Source organism: Gadus macrocephalus, chromosome 23 (assembly GCF_031168955.1).
Source record: "Gadus macrocephalus chromosome 23, ASM3116895v1".
NCBI classification, from domain to species: Eukaryota; Metazoa; Chordata; class Actinopteri; order Gadiformes; family Gadidae; genus Gadus; species Gadus macrocephalus.
The window spans coordinates 9,170,691-9,196,648 of NC_082404.1; the positions used below are offsets into that span (position 1 = coordinate 9,170,691).

The 25,958-nt window shown below is 44.9% G+C and overlaps 1 protein-coding gene and 1 long non-coding RNA gene across 10 annotated transcripts in view; one reads left to right on the plus strand and one right to left on the minus strand.

Annotated features, from left to right (window-relative positions):
- The window catches only part of cacnb2a (calcium channel, voltage-dependent, beta 2a), a 63,204-nt gene that overhangs the window by 23,324 nt on the left and 13,922 nt on the right, over positions 1-25,958 (plus strand). For 7 of the 9 annotated variants that reach the window (XM_060045575.1, XM_060045576.1, XM_060045578.1 and 4 more), the window contains exon 2: positions 3,182-3,301. In XM_060045575.1, the coding sequence (XP_059901558.1) occupies positions 3,182-3,301 (120 nt within the window). Of the gene's footprint in view, positions 1-1,088; positions 1,229-3,181; positions 3,302-25,958 lie in introns of those variants that run through there. The other 2 variants (XM_060045574.1, XM_060045580.1) reach the window with 1 other exon arrangement.
- On the minus strand, positions 22,324-24,023 carry LOC132452665 (uncharacterized). Its single transcript, XR_009524458.1, has 3 exons — positions 23,581-24,023; positions 23,000-23,102; positions 22,324-22,372 (listed from the first exon to the last, which is right to left on the minus strand). It is a non-coding gene; the product is annotated as an uncharacterized LOC132452665 (long non-coding RNA).

Below are 25,958 nucleotides of genomic sequence, written 5' to 3' on the forward strand. Positions count from 1 at the left end.
CAAAGCATTGATCAAACGCACAGAAAATGATGACAAAAATAACAAGGGTAAGGGAGGACAGAGTGAAGCAAAGGCGAGATGGAGAGAGAGAACCTCAGAGGCAGCATGGGGGGACGAACAAGAACAGGCTGACATGGGGAGAGAGACACGGTGCGGAGAGTGAATGATGGGGGGGGGGGGGGGGGGGGGGAGAAAGGTAGGGAGAGAGAAAAGGGAGGGAAAGTGAAAGTGTAGAGGGTGAATGAGAAGAGGGAGGGAGAAGCTGAGTTTTTTTTTTACACAGGGAGAGAGCCAGTAGCAGAGAGAGAGGGAGAGGGAGAGGAGGAGAGAGAGAGAGAGAGGGGGGGGGAGGGAGGGCGAGAGAGGGAGAGACAAGAAGCAGAGACGGAGAGAAAATTAGAGGGAGAGAGTGACAGAGAGAGAGTGAGGAAGAAAGAGGGAGAGCACTCATGTCGCAGCATCAGTACCACACAGCTGAGACTCACAGCATCCCTTTCCTCTGTAGCATCAGGCAGTTAGTCTCGTAGACCTCCAGTCCTCCAGAAATCCAGTCCCACAGACCTTGAGATCTCCAGTCCTTCCCACCTCCAGCCCTCCAGTTCCCCAGCCCAGGGACACCAGCATGGCAGCCCAGCGAGGGGGTGGCTGCGGCGGCAGCGTGCAGGAGGAGGGGGCCGTGCACGTCTGAGACGGAGGCAGCAGCTGGAGTCGCGCTCGGCACTCGGAGCCACGTGAGGCTGCGGCCGCGGACAGGCTACCGCGGCGGCCGGGACTATGCGCCAGGCGGAGAGCGCCTGTGGACACCGGGCCGTCTCGCAGAGCAGCGCAGCAGAGAGAGGAGCAGCAGGAGGAGGAGGGGGAGGAGGAGGGGGAGGCAGGGGAGCAGTGTGTAGCAGCGTGGCTGGCGCTAGCCACCGTATCGGAGCGTTACCTTGGAGATGAAAGCACGGCTGTGAGCGCCGCCGCGTGTGGACGTAGCGTCGGCGCCGGAGTTTGCGGGGCTGTGGGTCGCTGCCGCGGTCGGGAGGGACACAGCGTGATACGGCATCACCATAGCAACAGGGACATTGCGGTTGAGAAAGAGGGGGGGGGGGTTGAGACGTAGAGGGGGGGGGGGGGGGGGTGAGGGGCGTGGCGCAGGTGTTTTTGGGCGTGGCTAATGAAGGCTACCTGGGTCAGACTGTTCAAACGAGCCAAGGGAGGACAGAACAAGACCTTGGACGCCTGCGTAAGAACATTTTTGTGTGTGTGTGTGTGTGTGTGTGTGTGTGTGTGTGTGTGTGTGTGTGTGTGTGTGTGTGTGTGTGTGTGTGTGTGTGTGTGTGTGTGTGTGTGTGTGTGTGTGTGTGTGTGTGTGTGTGTGTGAGGTGAGTATGCAGGTGTGCTGCAATGTTTAACTCATGAGTTTGGCTTGAAGAGAGCATCACAAGCATGCATAGTTAATGAGCTGGCATTGAGCTATTTATAGGCTCTGGTGCAGGTGACACACCACAACACAGAGAGACAGATTTATATTTATATTATATATATATATATATATATATTTTTTTTTTATACTCTTTATAGCAGTGGGTTTATATTTAGAGAAGTTGGTTATTTAAAGGCAGTTCACCATTGCTAAAAAGGAGAGACACAAATAGATAGAACTATAAATATAATATTTTTATTCCTGAAAACAACACACACTAGGCTTGTCTCTGGTATCTAAACCAGGCTGCTTGTGGTGAAGTGGGGGAGAGAGGGGAAGGTAGAGTCATTCTCGTCTTGAGAGAGAGAGAGAGAGAGAGAGAGAGGGGGGGGGGGGGGGGGGCGGGGGGGGGGGGGCAGAGAGGCTATTTTTAACTCAACCACACTAAGTGTGATGGTGCAGAGAGGTGAATGAATGAGTGTTGTAGGGGAAGGAGGAGCTACCTCATTAGCTCCCCACCTCTTCTTTCCTTTCCTCTTCTTCTTCCCTCCCCTTCTCTTCTCTCCTCCTCTACTCCCCTCCTTCTCTCCTGATCCTGCTCCCCATTTGTTGCTCTCCTTCTCCTCTTCCATCCTCCCCCTCTCACTCTCATTCTCCATCTCTGGTTAAACTCTGTTTAAATGTGTTTGGCATCTCAGAGTGAAGACCCTGTGTGTTTAAAACAGTGTTTAGACCCTGTTTGTTGAATACAGTGTGTGGACTCTGTGTGTTTAATACAGCATATACACCCTGTGTGTTGAATACAGAGCGTAGACCCTTTGTGTTGAATACAGAGTGTAGACCGTGTGTTGAATACAACGTGTATTATACCCGTGGGGAAATAGGGTCTATTGATTTTTGCTGATGACCACTGAAGCACTGAACATAATTAACCTTCAACACGTAGTGGGCTCAGGAATGCAGCAGTGTTAAATTACCAGTATTGTCCAGTTTGTTTTGTCATAGTATTCCAGGATTTGGTTGGCTGCACATCAACATACAGGGATGTGTGTGTGTGTGTGTGTGTGTGTGTGTGTGTGTGTGTGTGTGTGTGTGTGTGTGTGTGTGTGTGTGTGTGTGTGTGTGTGTGTGTGTGTGTGCGCGCGCGTGTGTGTCTTTGTGTGTGTGTTTGTGAATGTGCCTGCTTGAAGAATTATTACTACTGCATCATGACTGTATGGCACCACTGAAATACAAATATAGACAAAGATAATATTAGCTCCCAGCCTAGGTGTGTTTCTGTGTGTGTGTGTGTGTGTGTGTGTGTGTGTGTGTGTGTGTGTGTGTGTGTGTGTGTGTGTGTGTGTGTGTGTGTGTGTGTGTGTGTGTGTGTGTGTGTGTGTGTGTGTGCGCTTGCGCGCGTGTGTGTTTGTGTGTGTGTTTGTGAATGTGCATGCGTGTGTGTGCACAACACCATGCCTTGGAGCAGTCCCTGGTAAGACTCTAGACATCCAAAGACAGCTCCTTGCTTTAAACATTTGATGTCATTCCAACCGTGAAACCTACAGATAAACCTCTGCTGTACGCATCGTTCCTATTTCACCCTGCGATTCGTCCTCTGACATCCACAACAGTCCCCGGTCACTGAATGCTGACATCAGGGTCCGGTCTAACAACAGACCAGTGTCCACCAGCGTCGGCTATACCTAGCACCAGGTCTAGCTGTGTTTTGAGACCAGGTCTAACCTGGCGCTTGTGTGTGTGTGTGTGTGTGTGTGTGTGTGTGTGTTGCAGGGTTCGGCCGACTCCTACACAAGCCGTCCATCTGACTCGGATGTGTCCCTGGAGGAGGACAAGGAGGCGCAGCGCAGAGAGGCTGAGAGACAGGCCCAGACCCAGCTGGACAAGGCAAAGGTACTGCTGCTACTGCTTTCTACGGTTCTACTCTCTCTCTCTCTCCCTCTCTCTTGCTCTCTCTCTCTCTCTCTTTCTATTGTTTCTCTGTCTTTCTCTTCTCTACCTATTCTCTTGCTCTCTCCTCTCTCTCTGTTGTTTCTCTCTCTCTTTCTATTCTATCCCTATTCTCTCGCTTTCTCGATCCTCTCTCTCTCTCTCCCCCTCTCTCTCTGGTCCTGGTCACAGCTCTGGTTCTTCTTTCTTTTGATACCAAACCAAACAGCATTTTAATGACCTGAGAGTGAGGAGGGCTGGGCTTCCCAATACCAGATACCCAATACCACTGTTCTGTGTTCTCTGGTAGAGAGATCCATTCTGAATCGTTTCCTTTAACTGCTGCTGAGTGGGGCCCTAAAAGAGAGTATCTGGGGGGAGCTTTTATGGTGAAAGTCTAGTGAGTTTTTCCGTGTCTACAGGCCTTATGCTAATCTCCATGGGCCATACTTTCCTCCCAACCATCATAGTTCGGCACGCTAGCTTGGTGGAGGAAACGAAGGTGGATTTCCATATTCAGTTCCCCCACACGTCTAGTGTTCAGAACCAAGATAGAACGAAGATGGCCCCTAGGTATATCAGGTACCGTAGCAAACCCTTCAGATAGCGGTAGGATGTCTGTCGTGATCTGTGAAATTGATCTGTGCAACTGCTTCGTAGTCTTCTGTCAGAGCCTCCCTCCTAATCCTAACTCTTCATGAGCAGCTATCTGGTTTGTGGTTCACCCATCCATCCAGTTGCTTTTCTACACGCTCTGTTCTATTTAGTCATTTTGAAGCTTTAATCCAAAGCAACCTAAAATAATTAATGTCATTAAGGAGCAGGAAGGGGTTATGGGCATTATGCTCTTGGATTTATAAGCATTTAAATATTTATAAAGGAGATGATTCGTAGCCACGAGCAAAGCACTATTCACTAACTCATTACTTAGTCCAGAGCAATGTGTACAGACTCACTGGGAAATTTATATTACAGGCTCGTTCTCCCGCACAAAGGTATATAAATGAACGGGTGTTGCTGTGTTCCCAGTAAGTGCCATTGCATAAGAGTGTCTCCTCCTTATAACTTAATGGAGAATGTTCTCATTACCATTTCCCAGAGACTCCTTCTCCGGCCAACTAACTGCAGAGCTGACTGGTCCCTCTGGTAGATAACCTGGCAGCCGTCGCCCCTGCCGGCTGTTCACATGATGGACGAGCGGGAGAAAATAGACGGCTAGCAGAAAATAGATGAGCCGTTGAACGTAGCGGAGGAGGGGCCGTGGGGGAGAGCTCGCCTGGCTGGAGGAAGCAGAGTTCCTCTGACTGCAGAGCTTTGTGGGTGGTGAATCAACATGCCCCCCCATGGGGCTGGCTTGTCTGGACACCATGGAAGCCAGGGTTCCTTCCTTCATAGCTTGCCTAGCCTGTATGGGGGTATGGGTTCTTGGATCCTCTAGCCTGTATGGAGGTATGGGTTCTTAGATCGTCAAGCCTGTATGGAGGTATGGGTTCTTAGATCCTCTAGCCTGTATGGAGGTATGGGTTCTTAGATCGTCAAGCCTGTATGGAGGTATGGGTTCTTAGATCCTCTAGCCTGTATGGAGGTATGGGTTCTTGGATCCTCTAGCCTGTATGGAGGTATGGGTTCTTAGATCGTCAAGCCTGTATGGGGGTATGGGTTCTTAGATCCTCTAGCCTGTATGGGGGTATGGGTTCTTAGATCCTCTAGCCTGTATGGAGGTATGGGTTCTTAGATCGTCAAGCCTGTATGGAGGTATGGGTTCTTAGATCCTCTAGCCTGTATGGAGGTATGGGTTCTTGGATCCTCTAGCCTGTATGGAGGTATGGGTTCTTAGATCGTCAAGCCTGTATGGGGGTATGGGTTCTTAGATCCTCTAGCCTGTATGGGGGTATGGGTTCTTAGATCCTCTAGCCTGTATGGAGGTATGGGTTCTTAGATCGTCAAGCCTGTATGGGGGTATGGGTTCTTATCCTCTAGCCTGTATGGAGGTATGGGTTCTTAGCTTGTCTAGCCTGTATGGAGGTATGGTTTCTGGGCTTGTCTAGAGTGTGTGAAGGCATGGGTTCCTAGCTAGCTCGACTGTATAATTGTATGTGTTATTGGCTTGGCTAGACTGTATATAGGTTAGGGTTTCTAGAGGAGAAACGGTTCTCACTATAAGTCCAAGATACTACATGTCTGAATCGTTTCCTTTAACTGCTGCTGAGTGGGGCCCTAAAAGAGAGTATCTGGGGGGAGCTTTTATGGTGAAAGTCTAGTGAGTTTTTCCGTGTCTACAGGCCTTATGCTAATCTCCATGGGCCATACTTTCCTCCCAACCATCATAGTTCTGCACGCTAGCTTGGTGGAGGAAACGAAGGTGGATTTCCATATTCAGTTCCCCCACACGTCTAGTGTTCAGAACCAAGATAGAACGAAGATGGCCCCTAGGTATATCAGGTACCGTAGCAAACCCTTCAGATAGCGGTAGGATGTCTGTCGTGATCTGTGAAATTGATCTGTGCAACTGCTTCGTAGTCTTCTGTCAGAGCCTCCCTCCTAATCCTAACTCTTCATGAGCAGCTATCTGGTTTGTGGTTCACCCATCCATCCAGTTGCTTTTCTACACGCTCTGTTCTATTTAGTCATTTTGAAGCTTTAATCCAAAGCAACCTAAAATAATTAATGTCATTAAGGAGCAGGAAGGGGTTATGGGCATTATGCTCTTGGATTTATAAGCATTGAAATATTTATAAAGGAGATGATTCGTAGCCACGAGCAAAGCACTATTCACTAACTAGCTCGACTGTATAAATGTATGTGTTATTGGCTTGGCTAGACTGTATATAGGTTAGGGTTTCTAGACGGGAAACGGTTCTCACTATAAGTCCAAGATACTACATATCATTAAGGAGCAGGTAGGGGTTGGAGGGCATCTTGCTCTAGGATTCAAGCAGGTAGACTAAACATTGAGGATCGAATCCAGCATCTTACAGCATCCCCCCCCCCCCCTGTTAAACTCAGATGTGGGTCATAAGTATCCAGAATAGAGTTAATTTACCCCTGGGCTGGTACTAATTGACTGTACCAGATGGCCTATTGCAAATCAAAAGGTCCCTTTTTTTTTTTTCAACCTTGAACATCCACCTCTGCTCTGAGAGGAAGTGGTGTTGTTGTTGATACTGTTACGTCAGACAGTATTTTGTCGAAAAGGGTCAGCATCAAGAGACCTGCTTTGCCATAGTCCTGAAATAGTCCACCAGATGAACGGCTGTGGTGATGACCAGTCCTCGTCTCTCGGCCTGGGAACCCGACCAGACAAACAGGAAGAGGCCTTTTCTATTTGTGGTTCCTTGGGACGTTGCAGGGCTTGGGAGATGGTCAAGCACTCGCAGTCAGAGGTGCGCTGATGTGTCGGACCTTTCATGGCTGATGGATACTCATCCCGGCGCTCACACAGAGATCAAATACGTTTTAATTTCCCCTTCCATTTATTAAAAAATACCCAGCACGGAAGAAACATATCGCCAATGGTTTGCTAATTTATTTCTGTGGTGATTCTGTGAACTTGCCTGCAGCTGGAGTTTGGAACCCAGCCTACACTTCCAAGTTTTACTAGCTAGTCTTAATGCTACAATTGAACCTAATGAGCCTGAATGCAGCAACAGCAGTGGCGGCTGGCGATCAAACATGTTGGTGGGGCACAATAATAGACAGGGGGTCTTAGGTTCCTACCCCGTAATTTTTTTGGAATTGAATAGATTTGATATCCTGTATTCTGGTGCATTTTGGGGATGGCCACTACCTATTTACCTACTTTTCCATTCAGATTCATAGCCTACATCCTGACTTGCAGGGCCTGGACAAGCTTACACTGCATATACAGACCTACTTCATGGCCATTCCACCAGCCATTGCTATTTGAACCATTGTTGTTATTCCGCCTTCTGTCGTCGTTTTTCGCTGCTGGAAACCGAAAATGTGTCAGGCCAATCAGATCGTGAGGGGCAAAATGGAGCCGAATGACGTCAGAGCTGCGACGGTTCCGTGTTAGAGGTAAACAATAATGGCTGCTGCTGCTGGCGAACAGCTGTCTTTCGACTCGGCTTTGGCCGCGACTCTTCAAGATTTGAAGTTATCATTTTCTTTGAGAAATTAACAAAGAACTGCACTGAAGACTTTCCTGGAAATGTAAGATGTATTCTGAGTTTTGCCGACCGGATACGGTAAAAGTTTCCATTCTCTCAATCCACCATTCGCAACACTTCCCCATGGAAATTTCTGTCGCTCTGACTACGTCACCTTCTTCGTTGTTCCGATTGGTTGTAGCGCTATCCTATTGCGTGCAGAGGGAACTTGAACGACAACCGTTTATCCCTCCTGTTATGTCTTACTTCATAATTATAACGTAATAAGGATGTCTAGACCAGGAGTTGTAGTCAACGTAATCTTTACTAGATCTACATAACAGGGAACAAAGATCAATGCGCACACATAGAACAGGCAACGCATACAACAAAAAGTAGTTCCTTCATTATGTGGGTATACCACATACATAACAATTCCTCCCTTCCAGCTTCGACGTAACCTGTAAACATCAGAAGGTAAGTACTGTCTTAGATAACTATAGTTATAACAGAAATAAGACACTTAATCAATCTTCAAACAAACATCACTTGATTACAACAACAACAAAGGGGTGGTAGTCAGTCATGACTACAAATCAAGTCTCTGAGGTGCTCTGCGATTTCTCTCAGGGTAACGCCTGGGTGGAGAACCAGTCGAACTTGGTTGGCGTTCAGCAGCCCCTGTGGATTCAATGTCATCATCAAAGTCCTCTGGTGCTGTTGAAGCAGCCTCCTCCGAGTCTTCACGTGTTATTGAATCCTTAGCCGTGGTACTGCGAGCCGTTGCCTCCAGTAGCTGGTCAACATGCCTGCGCCAGACCATGTCAGGCCCTACATGCACGTACGTCACGTGTACGTCAGTGGTCCGGTCTGTGACAGAATCTCCCCCAGCTGCCATTTCTGGTTTTTACCTCTATAGTCTCTGGCAAGCACTTGGTGTCCCACACTGAAGGTTCTCAGTTGTTTTCGTGTTTGTCCACTTGTACACTGCTTTTCCAGTACATGTTTGCGAATGTCTGGCTTTAGCAAATCCAAACGCGATCTCAGGTTCCTGCCCATGAACAGCATCGCTGGTGTCTGTCCCGTTGTAGCTTGTGCTGTGTTTCGATAAGCCAGCAGGAAGTTTGCCACTTTTTGTGGTAACAACGTTCCCTCCTTCCCACTTGCTTTCATCGACTGTTTGAAAGACTGTACAAAACGCTCCGCTAATCCATTTGTTGCAGGATGGTGAGGAGCTGAGGTAATGTGCTTGACCCCATTCTTCCTGATGAACTTCTGGAACTCCTCCCCAGTGAATATGCTTGCATTGTCACTCACCAGTTGTTGAGGCAAACCTGTGCGTGAGAAGAGTGTTCGCAGCATGTCCACAGTTTGAGCAGATGTGGCCTGTTTCACTGTGAATACTTCGGGCCACTTTGAGTGGGCATCCACCACAATGAGGAACATCCGATCCATAAAGGGTCCTGCATAGTCAATGTGAATACGTTGCCATGGAGTAGTGGGCCACTCCCATGAGTGGAGGGGTGCTGTCTGGGGCTGGCGCTGTATCTGCTGGCACCCACTGCAGGTCTTAGCGAGGTTTTCAATTTGGCTGTCTATGCCAGGCCACCAGACGTAGCTTCTAGCAAGGCTTTTCATCTTTACTACACCGAGATGCCCTTCGTGCAGTGACTCCAGCACTCTTGAACGCAGCTTGGGTGGTACAATGACACGTGAGCCCCACATGACACAGCCTTGACACACTGATAGCTGGTCACGACGGGTGGAGTACTCAGGTAGCAGGGGGTAACCATGAGTTGGCCATCCATTCAAAGTCAACTCATATACCTTGGATACTGAGGGATCTCTGTTGGTTTCCTTTTGTATCTGAGCTCTTGTGACCGGAAGTGACTCCAGTTGGGTCAAGTGGAACGCGTCAGCTGGATCAGTCATGTTCCCCACCTGGTGTGGCTCGTGTGGGAGGCGTGAGAGTCCATCCGCGTTTCCGTGCTGTCTTGTCCCTTTAAATTCAATGGTGTAGGTGTGAGCACCTAGAAACGGAGCCCATCGTTGCAAGCGTGCCGCTGCCATTGCTGGAACACACTTTCGAGGGTTAAATATCGACACAAGGGGTTGATGGTCCGTGATCAATGTGAAATGCTTTCCGTATAGATATTGGTTAAACTTCTTCACCCCCCATACTAAACTCAAGCCTTCTCTGTCAATTTGGGCATAGTTGCATTCTGCAGCGTTTAGAGATCTTGACGCAAAAGCGATGGGCCGCTCCGTCCCATCAGGCATTCTGTGTGAGAGCACAGCGCCGATACCATACGGGGAAGCATCGCAGGCAAGGCGCAGAGGGAGACTGGGGTCAAAGTGTGTCAAGACCTCCTCCGATGTGATGAGCTGTTTAGCAGTCTTAAACGCTCGTTCACAGTCTTTGGACCACTTCCATTTCTTGCCCAATTGTAGCAAACCGTGTAGAGGGTGCAACACAGTGGAGAGGTTTGGCAGAAATTTGTGGTAGTAATTGATGAGGCCCAAGAATGAGCGCATCTGGCTCACATTCTCCGGCTTTGGTGCTCTCAGAACAGCATCGATTTTGTCCTGAGATTTGTGGAGTCCATGTCTGTCAATGATGTGACCACAATACTCAATTGAGTCTTTGAAGAACTCACATTTGTCCTTGTTGGCCCTCAATCCATACTCCTCCAATCTCGACAGAACTCTTTGTAGGTTTGTCAAGTGTGTCTCATCATCAACTCCAGTGACAATGATGTCATCCAGATAGCATTGGGTTCCCGATATCCCTTGGAGTACTTCGTCCATGGCGCGTTGCCATATCGCTGGGGCACTAGATATACCAAAGACCAATCTGTTGTATTGGTAAAGGCCTTTTGTGGTATTTATCGTCAGATACTTTTGTGAAGACTCCTCCATTTCCATCTGTAAGTATGCCTGAGCAAGGTCTATCTTTGAGAAACGCTCTCCACCTGCCAGGGACGCAAATATATCATCAATGCGTGGGAGGGGATACTGGTCTGCATGCAGGACAGGATTCACTGTGACCTTGAAGTCCCCGCAGATTCGTACAGCACCAGTCTTCTTGACCACGGGCACAATTGGTGTTGCCCATTCACACCAGTCGACTTTGGAAAGAATACCTTGATCCTCCAAGTGTTGTAGTTCCGCCTCCACCTTTGGGCGAATGGCGTAGGGCACAGGACGAGCCTTGTGGAATTTTGGTGTTGCATTTTCTTCGAGAACAACCTGTGCTTTCAGGTGCTTCAGGGTGCCTATTCCATCTTGGAAAACCTGTGCAGACTGTGTCGGTATCCGTTTTAGTCTTTCATCCGTAGTGTTTCTGTTTTGCTTTGAGGTGATCTGTATTGCCTTTATTGAGATGAATGCTTCTCATCCATTCACGTCCAAATAAAGGTACACCCTCACTCTGCAGCACATACAACTCCAACTTTTGCTTGTCCTTCCCATGTTTCACTTTAACTTTCAATTTTCCCATAGGAGAGATTTTCTCCCCTGTGTATGTTTTCAGCATTACTGAGGTTGGTTTCAGTTTCACCTTTGGAAATGTACTCACATAATCTTTGTGGGAGATGATTGAGAGGGCAGATCCTGTATCCAACTCCATCTTTAATTTCACTCCCTCTACCTCAGGTGTCACCCATATGATGTTACGATCTGTCTCTTTAAGAGAATGAATTTTCAGACATGACAAATCGGCATTTGAATCGCTTGAATCAGTTTCACTGACCTGATGTACATTTCTGTCCCTCTTTCCTATTTTCCTTTGGTATGATTTGTTATCACTTTGCTTCGACCTGCACATTTTCTGTATGTGTCCAGGTTTGTTGCACTGTCTACAGTCTTTATCTTTGAACCAGCACTCAGTTGGGTCATGTGAATTTTTCCCACACCGAAAACATGACTGTGTTCTGTCCTTTGGTTTAGTGTGAAATTTATTCACAGAGCATTCTCCCATATTTTTCGTTTGCAATTGAATTGCGTCTTTTGCAACAGTTTCCATTGAAACGGCGATGTCATATGCCATATCCAGTGTTAGATCTCTCTTCGTCAAAAGTCTTTTCTGTGTATTCTCATTGTCCAATCCGCATACGAGCCTGTCTCTGAGTGCATCCAAAAGTCCCGCCCCGAAGTCACAATGTTCAGCCAATCTCCGCAGCTCCGCCATATATTCAGCTATAGACTCCGTCTTCAACTGATCTCTCTTATGGAATCGGAAACGTTCGGCTATGACTAGTGGCTTCGGATTCAAGTGGCATTTTCGCAAATCCACATTCTGTTGGAACGTTTTCTCAGACGGCTTATCCGGTATTGTGAGGTTGCGTAGCAAATTGTATGTCTTAGCTCCCATCAGACTCAAAAGCACCGCAACCTTCTTCTCCTCCTCCACGTCATTTGCCACACAGTATTGTTCAAGTCTTTCCACATAAGCAGACCAATCTTCTACAGTACTGTCAAAACAATCCATCCGTCCAATATTCATTTTCACTTGTTTCGTTTCTCTTCACTCACTGTGAAACTTTTATCCGGTCACTTCTTCCGTAGGATACTCCGTAGCGTTTCCATTAACGCAGCCGCCATGCGGGTGGGTAAACAACGTGATCCTGACGGCCATCAAAGACACATTCAATCTGTCTTATGGAGCATTGCACCGCGGGGATACAACACGATTCTCGTCGCCAATTGTTATGTATTACTTCATAATTATAACGTAATAAGGATGTCTAGACCAGGACTTGTAGTCAACGTAATCTTTACTGGATCTACATAACAGGGAACAAAGATCAATGCGCACACATAGAACAGGCAACGCATACAACAAAAAGTAGTTCCTTCATTATGTGGGTATACCACATACATAACACCTCCCACACTGCCACCGTACGAGACCAGACCCAATATCTTTCCGATATGGGTCTTGCTTGCCAGGCTGGATCACCGTCCTATAGCGTCCATTTTTTGTGAGTCTCAATGTGTACTTCAAATGCAGTTAGAAATATGGGACAGTTGCTTCATTTTGTTTATATGCTACAGGCCGAAAGACTAAATTAATATGTAACTTACTTGCTCCTTTTAAGTATAACATTGCTTGGGGAGTCCAATTCCTCCACTGAAAAGGGTGGAAAGTGCTTACAACTCTCTGCTAGTTAGCGATCTATCTCCTCTCTACATGAAGTTGTGGTGCGCGAATGCTGCTGAGGGAGGTAGCCTATTTGATTGATTCGCTGAATTGTCCAATCATGTGGTGATAACAAAAAAGAAAAGCGATACCATTGGCCTGGGGCGCACACTGGTGTGACCCGAGGGCGAGTTTTCTTGCGCCAATGAAAAGCTGTCTCTGCTTGATAGACAGCAGAAAGTTAGCGAGCTTACATGACTTCAACGTGGCCGGCGCTCCTGACTTGGAGGAGGGCTTTATTTCGAATGACCAATAACTAGCCTAGCCCAAATCATTGACGTTCAGACGCATTTAAATGGTTGCTGGCAGTGACAAGCATGTCACACAATTAATCGAGGATAAACGCTATGTATTTTTGTTGATTTATTTCGTAATGATAATAGTTTATTAATAGTTGGGCAGATATATTCAAGTGAATATTTCACGGAGGGGCGGCGCCCTAGCGCCCCCTATTGACCCACCGCCACTGGTCGTGAGAGTTGCTGCTGTTGTATTTCCTCGGACAAACGGATGAACAAAATGTTTGCAAAGAGTTTCGGCTTTGGATATGGATAAACGGGGATTGAAAGAAGACACGCTGTATTATTAACTAGATGCCCTACTACGGCGGCGTCCAGAACGTCACCATAGGCCGCCATCTTACCACAGAAAAGCTTTCTGGTGGAATCTGTTGTAGCGGACGTAAGTCAGTGATCTGCACAAACGCTAATACTCTTATCTCGCTGAAATCTTGATGGATTTACAAACGGTTTGGTTTCTTACAAACGTTATTAACGTGGTTATAATTCTGGATGCTTGAACATGTTTAAATTGCAGCTTTTCTCTTCGAAAAACGACTTAATCGTGCAGCTTAGTTGTGTATCACGGGTAGGCTACTAGCTACTCAGTAATTTTACATCGATGGGAGAGGCAGAATTACTATTTTCAATATAATTTAAGTTGAACATGATTAAACTGAAGTTGCACATGATTTCCAATCGGGTTTGTTTGTCTTACATTATGAATTCTGCAGGAAATTGCTGACAAGTGAAGATGCCAGACTTTTCTGCAGCCTACGGATGCGTTAATCTGCGAACTCTCGAAACGAGTACCCATGGGATCACCTTTCACCTGTAGGATATTACAATATTATGACTTATTTTTAGGATAATCGTTAGTTACTTGGTGGAAGTATATACAATACAGGTCCTGTTACACAGGGACAGCGGGGCTAGTATGGCATAATAGTATTGCTAGATTGTTGTTGACACAAGGCTTTTTAGAATATGTTTGTTAATGTTAACACAATCAATGAATGGAATTTTGGACACCTTTTTATTGTTTTTAGTGTGGTTAATCTTAAATACTGATTGAAAATGTTGACAATAATTAATATATCTTTTAAGGTTTCCCAAAGCATATTGTAAATAGTTCTCTGCAAACCTATGGCGGCATCATGCCTTCAGTGTGCATATATTGTAAATAGTTCTCTGCAAACCTATGGCGGCATCATGCCTTCAGTGTGCATATATTGTAAATAGTTCTCTGCAAACCTATGGCGGCATCATGCCTTCAGTGTGCATATATTGTATATAGTTCTCTGCAAACCTATGGTGGCATCCTGCCTTCAGTGTGTCTTGAACAGCCACAAAGGTGGCACTTATTATATTCATATTTTATCGTATTTGTCTAAATGCATACTTGACTCGATAGATTTGAGTGAAGTTACCAACACAACAGATTGCTGAGTTTTAGTAGCCCATGTATTGATTTAACATAAATAACATGAATACCTTGTGCATGTGTGTATTTATTGCACCTATCTGTTCCGTTTAATGTTCATTTCATATGAAAACACATGGTTATAAATACATCTCTGTACAGGGTGGGGATTTCAACATGCAGCCTTTCTTAATGTATATCTCTAAAGGGAAATCTTGTCCCTATTTTAGAACATTATTCTATTTTTCTTAGAACCTAACAATTATTCATAAGTATGTACTGTCATACCTACATCTCTGACGTTTATAACAAACCAAACCGTTTGAAAATTGAGCAAGTTATGGTTATTTAAAAAGTACATGAATCACTACCAACACAATGTTATTGGTGAGCAGCTTACTGTGGAAGGATGGCCGCCAGTGGTGACGTTCGACTCCATTGGCCAGCACCGCGGACGAGCCATCTAGTTAATATACTGTATATATGGTTGATGGACTGAGGGGTCGAGGAGGACGAAACGGAATAATGAAGTCCTGCAGGTGGGAAGGGGCTCATCCGTGCGGGATCTTTGGCTGTTCAATGGGACTCAGCTCCCAGTTCCTCTAATGGTCTTTGTTTCAAGGAAACAGGATTTATTTTTAATAAGAATACAGAAAAGTTAGGAAAAAAAAGTGTTGTTGAAATCATTGTACACTGAACAAAGTGAAATCATGAAATTAATCCAACGCGTGTTTAACAAACACTATATGTAGTTTATACACCAAAGGGTTATGGCGTGTGTTGGAGACATGAACGCTTTATTTTCGTACAGTTTGCTAAATTGTGAAAAAATAAATAAGAGACTGACCATATTTTGGTGTTTCTGGCCTCGCTTTCTTTCTCAAGGATTCTCCTTGTTTCCCTGGTTTACGTTTCAAACACTAGTCCTTTCTCTCAATTTTCTATGATCAGAATTCAAACTTGCTCAGGGTGAAAAAATAAAGAATTATGAAGATGAGATGTAGACGAAGCCTCTATTGTGCTTTTAATTCAGTGAACCCCCGAACTTAAAGTGTAAATTGATCCTCTGCTGAACACCGAGAACATTCAGTAAACCCGTTGAGTCGTTATTAACCAAACAGAAAAGCAGTCCCTCACATGGACACAATAAACTCGAGGACTCAAACAATAGAAGCAGCAGAGATGTTCTTTAAACCCATATTGTAATTATGTCATGTATTTAAAAATGTTAGGTCATATATATCCTCTGATCTTCTGAACATCTGAACTCACTGTCTGGTGCCGCAGGGAGAGCTTGTGATTTTCAATCCGGAGACTGGGGCTTAAGTCCTGGTAATGTCAATGGCATTGTGTTAAATTAAGTCTATTATTTCTAAGTCTGCTGACTTGTTAAGTTGACAATTGTCATTGTCAAGTCAAGTAGATCTTCCGAGAAACTTCTAGTCAGTGTCTTGGTGGTGCTGAGTGTTGGCTAACACTGTAGACTCAGGTTCGAGTCCCCGCTCACAGGGATTAGGAATTTGCTCATCCGTTCTTGCTGAGCCTAGGTTCTGTTCACTGCTTAGACCCAGACTGTTTCCAGACTGTTTCCAGACTGTGTGAATTGTAAAGTCAAGTGTAACCTCCAGAACATCCTGCTCTGCGTCTTGGTGGTGTGGCGGTAAGGGCTGTGGGTTAACACTCTGCAGGTGCAGGTTCGAGTCCCCGCACGCGAGGCTAATAAGAAGCTGACTTTCACGATGAGCTTTCAGACACTATGTAGGTTCGGGTTCCCTGCTCAGAACCAGGGTTCAAGAGGTACCTTAATGGATACATCTTATTTCTCTATCATGTGAATGGTAAAGTCAAGTATAACCTCCAAGCATGCTCCAAGCATGCTCTAAGCATGCTCTGGGTAGAGTCTTGGTGGTGCAGCGGTCAGGGCTGTTGGTTAACACTCTGTAGACTAAGGTTCGAGTCCCCGCACGCACGGCTAATAAGAATGATGAGCTTTCAGACACTATGTAGGTTCGGGTTCCCTGCTCAGAACCAGGGTTCAAGAGGTACCGTAATGGATTTATCTTATTTCTCTATCATGTGAATGGTAAAGTCAAGTATAAGCTCCAAACATGCAATGGTAAGCGTCTTGGTGGTGCAGCGGTCAGGGCTGTCGGTTAACGCTCTGTAGACTCAGGTTTGAGTCCCCGCTCCCACGGTCACCAGAGATACGTTAATGGATACATCTTATTTCTCAATCATGTGAAATGGTAAAGTCAAGTATAACCTCCAAACACGTACTGGTAAGCGTCTGGGTGGCGCAGCGGTCTGGGCTGTTGGTTAATGCTCTGTAGACTCAGGTTCTAGTCCCCGCTCATACAGCCACCTGAGGTACCTTGATGTTTTTATCTTATTTCTCTATCATGTGAATGGTAAAGTCAAGTATATCCTCCAAACATGCTCTGGTGAGCGTCTTGGTGGTGCAGCGGTCAGGGCTGTCGGTTAACGCTCTGTAGACTCAGGTTTGAGTCCCCGCTCCCATGGTCACCAGAGATACGTTAATGGATACATCTTATTTCTCAATCATGTGAAATGGTAAAGTCAAGTATAACCTCCAAACATGTACTGGTAAGTGTCTGGGTGGCGCAGCGGTCTGGGCTGTTGGTTAATGCTCTGTAGACTCAGGTTTGAGTCCCCGCTCCCATGGTCACCAGAGATACGTTAATGGATACATCTTATTTCTCAATCATGTGAAATGGTAAAGTCAAGTATAACCTCCAAACATGTACTGGTAAGTGTCTGGGTGGCGCAGCGGTCTGGGCTGTTGGTTAATGCTCTGTAGACTCAGGTTTGAGTCCCCGCTCCCATGGTCACCAGAGATACGTTAATGGATACATCTTATTTCTCAATCATGTGAAATGGTAAAGTCAAGTATAACCTCCAAACATGTACTGGTAAGTGTCTGGGTGGCGCAGCGGTCTGGGCTGTTGGTTAATGCTCTGTAGACTCAGGTTTGAGTCCCTGCTCCCATGGTCACCAGAGATACGTTAATGGATACATCTTATTTCGCTATCATGTGAATGGTAAAGTCAAGTATATCCTCCAAACATGCTCTGGTGAGCGTCTTGGTGGTGCAGCGGTCAGGGCTGATGGTTAACGGTTAGTTAACGCCCTGTGGACTAAGGTTCGAGTCACCGCTCACACGGCCAACAAGACGAGAGTACACCAAGGTCGGCACACCACCACGTTGGCACGTACGGCAGAACCGCACCCCCCCCTCTCTGGGGGGGGTGGGGGGGGAGGTAAGGACTAAAGGGGTCTTGCTACTTGCGGTAAGGACTAAAGGGGTCTTGCTACTTGTGGTAAGGCACTACTATTTTACTTTTCCCATTGTAAGCCCCTTTTTAAAAAGGGAAACTTTTAAAAAGTGAAACTTTTCAGAGAAATAATAGAGAAATAAAGTTGAAACTTTTAAATAGTATCCCTTTTTTGATGAAACTTTTTTTTTTTGTTTCCCTTTTTAAAAAGGGAAACTTTTAAAAAGTGAAACTTTTTAGAGAAATAATAGAGAAATAAAGTTGAAACTTTTAAATAGTATCCCTTTTTTGATGAAACTTTTTTTTTTTGTTTCCCTTTTTAAAAAGGGAAACTTTTAAAAAGTGAAACTTTTTAGAGAAATAATAGAGAAATAAAGTTGAAACTTTTAAATAGTATCCCTTTTTTGATGAAACTTTTTTTTTTTTGTTTCCCTTTTTAAAAAGGGAAACTTTTAAAAAGTGAAACTTTTTAGAGAAATAATAGAGAAATAAAGTTGAAACTTTTAAATAGTATCCCTTTTTTGATGAAACTTTTTTTTTTTGTTTCCCTTTTTAAAAAGGGAAACTTTTAAAAAGTGAAACTTTTTAGAGAAATAATAGAGAAATAAAGTTGAAACTTTTAAATAGTATCCCTTTTTTGATGAAACTTTTTTTTTTTGTTTCCCTTTTTAAAAAGGGAAACTTTTAAAAAGTGAAACTTTTTAGAGAAATAATAGAGAAATAAAGTTGAAACTTTTAAATAGTATCCCTTTTTTGATGAAACTTTTTTTTTTTGTTTCCCTTTTTAAAAAGGGAAACTTTTAAAAAGTGAAACTTTTTAGAGAAATAATAGAGAAATAAAGTTGAAACTTTTAAATAGTATCCCTTTTTTGATGAAACTTTTTTTTTTTGTTTCCCTTTTTAAAAAGTGAAACTTATAAAACTTTTTTTTTAAAAAAGGTTGTTTTTTTTCTTTTACACATTTTTTTTTGGAAAAAAAGCTTTTTTTTTGGATTTCTTTTTCTTTTCTTTTTTAAAAGGTTTATTTTTTTTTTTAAATAGGCTGTTTTTTTGGTAAAAAAAAAGGTATATTTTTTGTTAAAACAAGGTTGTTTTTTTAAATAAAGGTTTTTTTTTCTTTTAAAAAAGTTTTTTTTTCTTTTTTTTTAAAGGTGTTTATTTTTTGAAAAAAAAGGTTGTTTTTTTTTAAACAAGGTTGATTTATTTGGAAAAAAGTTCTATGGTTGGATCTATGGGATGGGGGGAGGGGAGGATGGGGGGGATGGGATGGGGGGGAATATTACAAAATGTTCAAAAAAATAGCAAGACCCCTTTAGTCCTAACACTCCCCCCCCCACCCCCTCTGAAGGGGGGGGTGGGGGGGTTCTGCCACGTTGGGGACCGTTTGGGGGTACTCCCTTCTTGGTGGCCGTGTGAGCGGGGACTTGAACCTTAGTCTACAGAGTGTTAACCAACAGCACTGACCGCTGCACCACCAAGACGCTTTCCAGAGCATGCTTGGAGGTTATACTTGACTTTACCATTCACATGACAGCGAAATAAGATAAATCCATTAAGGTACCTCTGGTGGCCGTGTGAGCGGGGACTCGAACCTTAGTCTACAGAGTGTTAACCAACAGCACTGACCGCTGCACCACCAAGACGCTTTCCAGAGCATGCTTGGAGGTTATACTTGACTTTACCATTCACATGACAGCGAAATAAGATAAATCCATTAAGGTACCTCTGGTGGCCGTGTGAGCGGGGACTCGAACCTTAGTCTACAGAGTGTTAACCAACAGCACTGACCGCTGCACCACCAAGACGCTTTCCAGAGCATGCTTGGAGGTTATACTTGACTTTACCATTCACATGACAGCGAAATAAGATAAATCCATTAAGGTACCTCTGGTGGCCGTGTGAGCGGGGACTCGAACCTTAGTCTACAGAGTGTTAACCAACAGCCCTGACCGCTTCACCACCAAGACGCTTTCCAGAGCATGCTTGGAGGTTACACTTGACTTTACCATTCACATGATAGAGAAATAAGATGCAACCATTCAGGTACCTCAGCTTCTTATTAGCCGTGCGTGCGGGGACTCGAACCTGCACCTGCAGAGTGTTAACCCACAGCCCTTACCGCCACACCACCAAGACACAGAACAGGATGTTTTGGAGGTTATTCTTGACTTTACAATTCACACAGTCTAGAAATAAGAAGTATCCATTAAGGTACTTACTCCATCAGGGGACTTAACAGAATCACAGAATCAGAATCTAGGCTCAGCAAGAAACAGAATCTAGGCTCAGCAAGAAAGGATGAGCAAATTCTTAATCCCTGTGAGCTGGGACTCGAACCTGCGTCTGAGTTTCGATGATTTGACGATTTTGTTGATGGCGGTTAGACTTGACTTTACAACTCACATGATATAGAAAAAAACATTAGAGAGCATTAGTTGGACTTGAACCCCAGTCTCAGGAGTGTCAGCCAACTGCTCTCTCCACATCCCCATGGAGGTTGTGATCATTTTGTGGTCGGAGGCTATATCAATCAGTTCAATAGAAATATCATTACAAACTTTACAAACTTATTAGACTTACTAGACTTACCCTTTAGTTAATTAACATACATTAAACAGAATTGAACCCTGGTCTCCAGAGTGCTATCCAACAGTGCTCTCCACTGCACCACTGTTCAAATCTTGCTGATGTTTGTTTCAAGTAAGATAGAGCAAGGATACTATAACTCTGCAAATCAATAGATGCGGCTGTCGAAAGCAAAAGCTAACCCGGGGAATTCCCCTTCTTGACGCACAATGATGAATTTGGGATTAAACAAATCGTCTCAATCTGGGTAAAACAGGCATATTTTCATATACCTCTGCGTATCCCTTTGAATTCCTTTGAAGGTCTAGGAAGGCATATATTTTATCTCCAGCCATTTCATATCAAGTGTCACATGTGTAGCGCTGTGAATGAAATACCGCAGACAATATAGATCAGATAAAACAATGACAGAAATCCTATTTGAACTGGTCTTTCATTATAAACATCACATCGCCCAGAAACGGTAGCAAAATCAAATTGGAAAAACATCTTTGATATCACAGGGAAATCAATGTTTCTACTTCAATGCATATCTTGTTCATAGATTTCTGGTTTGAGGGATTATCCTAGGTGTCATCCAACTCATTGGCTCAATTGACTCCGACTGATCTCTTCGGTTTTACAGTAGGCAACAGAAATCTAAAATAAGATTGATCTCATTCGTAACAAATGTACTGTTTCATGTCCTGTTTCATCTGCTGTTGAAGACTTCCATCATTGGTTCGACCCGTGGTTAAATTCATCAGACTTTTCATCAGACCGTTTCACCGGTTCGTCAGGGCCCATGAGATTGGTCTCGATAATGTTGTGTCCTTTCCTCTGTTTCTACGGTTGTTGAATTCGGCGGACCGGCTTTACATCTGAATAGTAATATGAGAAAAGAAGGTCAGGTTATGCAAAGGACTACAATGACGAGCATCAAAACAGACTACAGAGGCAAAAGTACAAGAAAGCAAGACATCGGCGATCACAACTGACTCAAAAACACACCTTCTCAGCACTATAACAACGCGTGTGAATGTTGTCACCAATTACATTTTTCCATCACAGTATGCTTGGTACCTTGCCATGGAGGCACCATACATACGTCATCACGTCGTAATACCATAAATACGTCATTACCAAGCGTGGTGTCCAGCTGCGACTGAATGCTGTCGTCGGCCCAAATTTCAAGTAAACACTCGACTTCACTATCGCACCAACGTAAACCCACTCGTGAACCGCTTGCCGCCATTGTTTAAAATGATTGTTGTGGGGAAGAAGGGCATGGACCTATAAAGAAAGAAAGGTCACGCAAGGACTACGTCATCCAGCTCACGTTGCGTATCATCTCATTAGTATCTGTACTTTGGCCACGGCACACCTCTCCCAAGTGTGCCGTGGGCCGTCCGGCCCGTCCCCCGCTAGGGGAAAATGCAACTCACTGTACAACTCACTGTATGGATCGACTTGTAGATTGGCGTCTTATTCTTGAAAACTTTCTAGTTCTGAAATTGTAGATTCTTGTTTAATATAGTTATTAGCTCTAGTGGAAAAGTTACATAGTGCAGGTTTAACCATTTCAATATTTGGGCGCACTGACTATTATTATGGCGCACCTGTGATTATTAATGACTATTTCTATATCAGATCATTGTAAATATCAACAGGAGCTTCTGGGGTCTGGGGCAACAATTATGATTAGGTATTTGGTTAGGCTCCGACACTCCCCACTATATGTTTAAGTCCTTATCAAGCCATGACTACACTACAGTTAAGTTGCTATTTGCTGAAATGTACTATAGTTTGAGTTTTAATTGGGTTGTTCAAATGATAGTTTGACGACTTCTGTTACAAATTCTGGATTTGGGGGGAAGGGGTGTTATTGGAATTTAATTATGATTATCCGACACGCCCAGTGCCTCCATGCCATTGGTTAGCCGTGCATCTGATGCCAATGACTTCATTTTTAATAGATGTGGGTTTTAAAATTTCATTTGGATGGGTCTGGAATAGGCAGTGGCGTTTCTACATGTAAAAAACAGGTGGGGCTAGGCTAACATTTTTTATTCTTTTAAATTACGAACCAGTGTTTGTGACGTCACCTGTTTATTTTCACAGTCGTGGCGATCTTTGTAGACGTTGACTCCGCCTGCTCCCGGCTATCCTGCACAACACAGGAGGACTGTATACAAAAATCTAGTACAACATCTGTGGTTAAATTCATCAGACTTAACCGTTTCACCGGTTCGTCAGGGCCCATGAGATTGGTCTCGATAATGTTGTGTCCTTTCCTCTGTTTCTACGGTTGTTGAATTCGGCGGACCGGCTTTACATCTGAATAGTAATATGAGAAAAGAAGGTCAGGTTATGCAAAGGACTACAATGACGAGCATCAAAACAGACTACAGAGGCAAAAGTACAAGAAAGCAAGACATCGGCGATCACAACTGACTCAAAAACACACCTTCTCAGCACTATAACAACGCGTGTGAATGTTGTCATCACCAATTACATTTTTCCATCACTGACCTGTGAAGGACATTCATGCGCTAAACAGCGTCTAAACTGCCAAAATCATTCAACAAAAATGGTAGACCCCTTCACTTTTGTTAGTGTTTCTACTGGCTTTTCAGGCATACAGACATCCATCCAAACAAATTATGGAGCATTTTAATTTCGTTTGAAATTCATTTTTGTTACAGCCCTAATATATTACAAATAAAAATGGTAATTTCCCTAAAAAAGCAAAAGTATTTCAAAATAGAGATTGAGCTTCCTTCATTGGTCTTACTTAGTCAAGTGTCCCACCATGATGTTTGTAGCCCTGGCTTGGTGTTTCCCATTCTCTATTCAGCCCTCCAGCCACAAGGACCTGCCAGGACAGCAGGCAGGTACTGGGGCCATCACAACCATTACAAATAAAAATATACTTTAACACTATTCAGTATGCTGGGCTTTTTGTTTTTTAACTAAGTGACTGTTCTCCATGTATCAGATATATATATTAAATTAATAAAGTACATTAGTGCAGCTTTTAATCTTTTATTGCCGACATCAAAACATTGCAAGAATGTAAGTATAGTTTTTAAAAGTTTTTAAACTAAGCTTCCGTAAACCACAGAATAAAATGATACTACTGCAAACAGCTGTAAGAGCTACTATAAAAACCCAATATCATTTTACCATGGAGTACACCTCCCATAGGCCTAAGCAGTGTCCTAGAGGAGAAATCAAAGAAAATAGCTGTGAAAGAGAAGATTCAGAATGGCCTGTCTTGGTTTAAAGCCCACTCGCCACCACGACAAGGCGCTGTCCAGCAGTGGGAACATATAAGACTGGAAAAACATAAATAGAAGACATAAGGTGTTTTACCTCTAATTTTTCCTCCAGACTAAGGGTCTCAAATCTGTGCTCCAATAGATGATCTACCACATTCATGTTGTCGATTCGTTTTCGTTTGTGTGTCTCCGGCATGATTGTTAGCAAAGTTATCCTTCTCCTTCTCTTCTTCGCTACCGGACTTCTTGCGCGCGGCACGTGAGGTGAGGTGGGAGGTCACTCGAGTCATGACTCCTCACGTGCCTCACCCTACAGCCAATGAACTGTGAAAAACGAAATGACGCTGTAGTGGAACGAACCATATATGTCCATGGCGGACGGAGATTATTTTACTTCCCGGTGGGGCTAGCCCCACTTCAACAGAGAAACACTCTGAGCATGCGCATTTCAATGTTTCAAGTCCAATACACATTGCATTGGGCTGGTGGGGCTAGAGCCCCTCTTGCCCCTCCAGACAAACTCAGCCGGAAGAAGCAAGCCAGTAAAAATTAAATAAAAGCGCCGAATTTATTATTTGATAGTAATTTCTGGGGAGATTATTTTTTAAATATATATATACATATAAAAATATATTATATTTTCTATATATATATTATTTTCATTTATTTTCTTTTTTTCTTGTGAGAGTAGGTGGGGCCGAGCCCCACTTGCCCCTAATGACCAGTCGCCACTGGTATGAAGGAATGTAAAGTGGAGGCCCTTGAAAGTGCGTCACGCTCCCCCACCGCAGGCGCCGGGGCAGCAACAGCGCGGCTCTACACCGCCGGAGCCCGATCAACGCTGCGTGCCGTAGCGCAGTTTACATACAATATTCATAGTCTGAGAAGAGAGCTGAGGAGCGTGTCTCCTTCGGCCTCCTCCCTCGCTCCACCTCCTGTCGACTTCAGGTGGAGGCAACCTCCTAAACGTGGGGGGTATTCAGATTGAGAAGGCTTCAGTCATCCAGGCGGGGGGAATGTTTGGTTGGAATTGCTCTGCTCAAGATAGAAAAGGCTTTGTGGAAAAATTTAAACGCACACAATTCTGAAGTGCCCCCCCCCCCCGGTCAGGTTGATTGGAGCAGCGATAGGATGGAGGAGGTAAAGGAGTTAGGGGTACGCCTCCGTGTGAAGGAGCAGAGGAGGAGCAGGAGAGGGGCAGGGTGGAGCTTATGTCTAGGAGGTGGTGCATGAGGATATTGGATGACACGTGTTCTCTGCAGGACTGCCAGGTCATTAGGATTCCTAAGTGATGACGCACGCTGGGGATCAATAGTAGACGAGGAGGAGGAAGAGGTAGTGGGGAAGTGGAGGAGGGAGAGCAGGGAGAGGAGGAGGGGAGGAGGAGGAGAGATGAGTGAAGGAGGAGACGGGGAAGGAGGTTGAAGTATGGGGATCCGAAGAGGGTGGAGAAGTGGAGGGTGGAGGTGGGAAGAGAGGATGCTGCTGAGGAGAAGGAGAGGATGAGGAGGTGGAGAGGCATAAGCCGAGTGCTTTCATTTGGGTGGAACGGGCCCACCCTCCACCATGTGACGGCATACGTCCACCTCCAAGGACACTGTGACCTCCCCCAGGCCCAGCTCCCCTCACCCTCTCTGGGGGGGCTCCATGGAACCAGCACCCCCTCCTGCTAGGGGTAGATGTATTCAGTCATTGTCAGATACTGCATGGCTCGATACCATATGCTAATGAGGCATGTGACATCAGAGGCTGCGGTGAATAAAGGGGGGGGGGGGGGGGGGGGGGGGTCATCTTGACATAAATTGAAACCTACTGCATAGAGATGAGATTATTTAACATTGGAGATACCGCCGTTTGATAAACAACCATCCATGCTAATCCCTCTCCAGCCAATCCTGAGGGTTCTCTCGCACCGATAGTGCAAATCAGGGCTTCTGTTGGGGGGCAGGACAGGCTTCCTGCTCGAGGAGGTTGTCAAGCTGGGGGGAGGACATTGGGGATCGCATCCAGACCCTGGGACCTGGTGGTCAAGCACCATTGCCGAGATACGAGTTCCCAGCCCCCCCTTCGTGTACCTTTCTACGGAAACTAGTTAAATTTGAACTTGTGATACGTCCGAGCCCTAACAGGCTTAGGGGCTCCTGATGTTCTTGTTCCTACCTCATGTGTGTCCTCTGACCGAACGCTGGCCTGGATTCAGGACTTAACTCTGCAGTTAAGTCCTGGGGACCGCGTGCTGCTGCTGAAGTGGTTGTGTGTGCGTGGGGCAGTACTATAAACATTTCATTTGTTCTGTGCATTAGGGAGGTCGAAGATGATCCTGTCGGTAGGTCAGCGGTTATTTAGTCGCTGGTAAATATTCAGGATTTACGGTGGGTGTCGTTATTATAGATAAACACTAAACCTCAGAGCACATGACCTGAGAGCTCCATCTCTACGGCAGAGAACAGTGTAAAATACCTCTGTTCATAC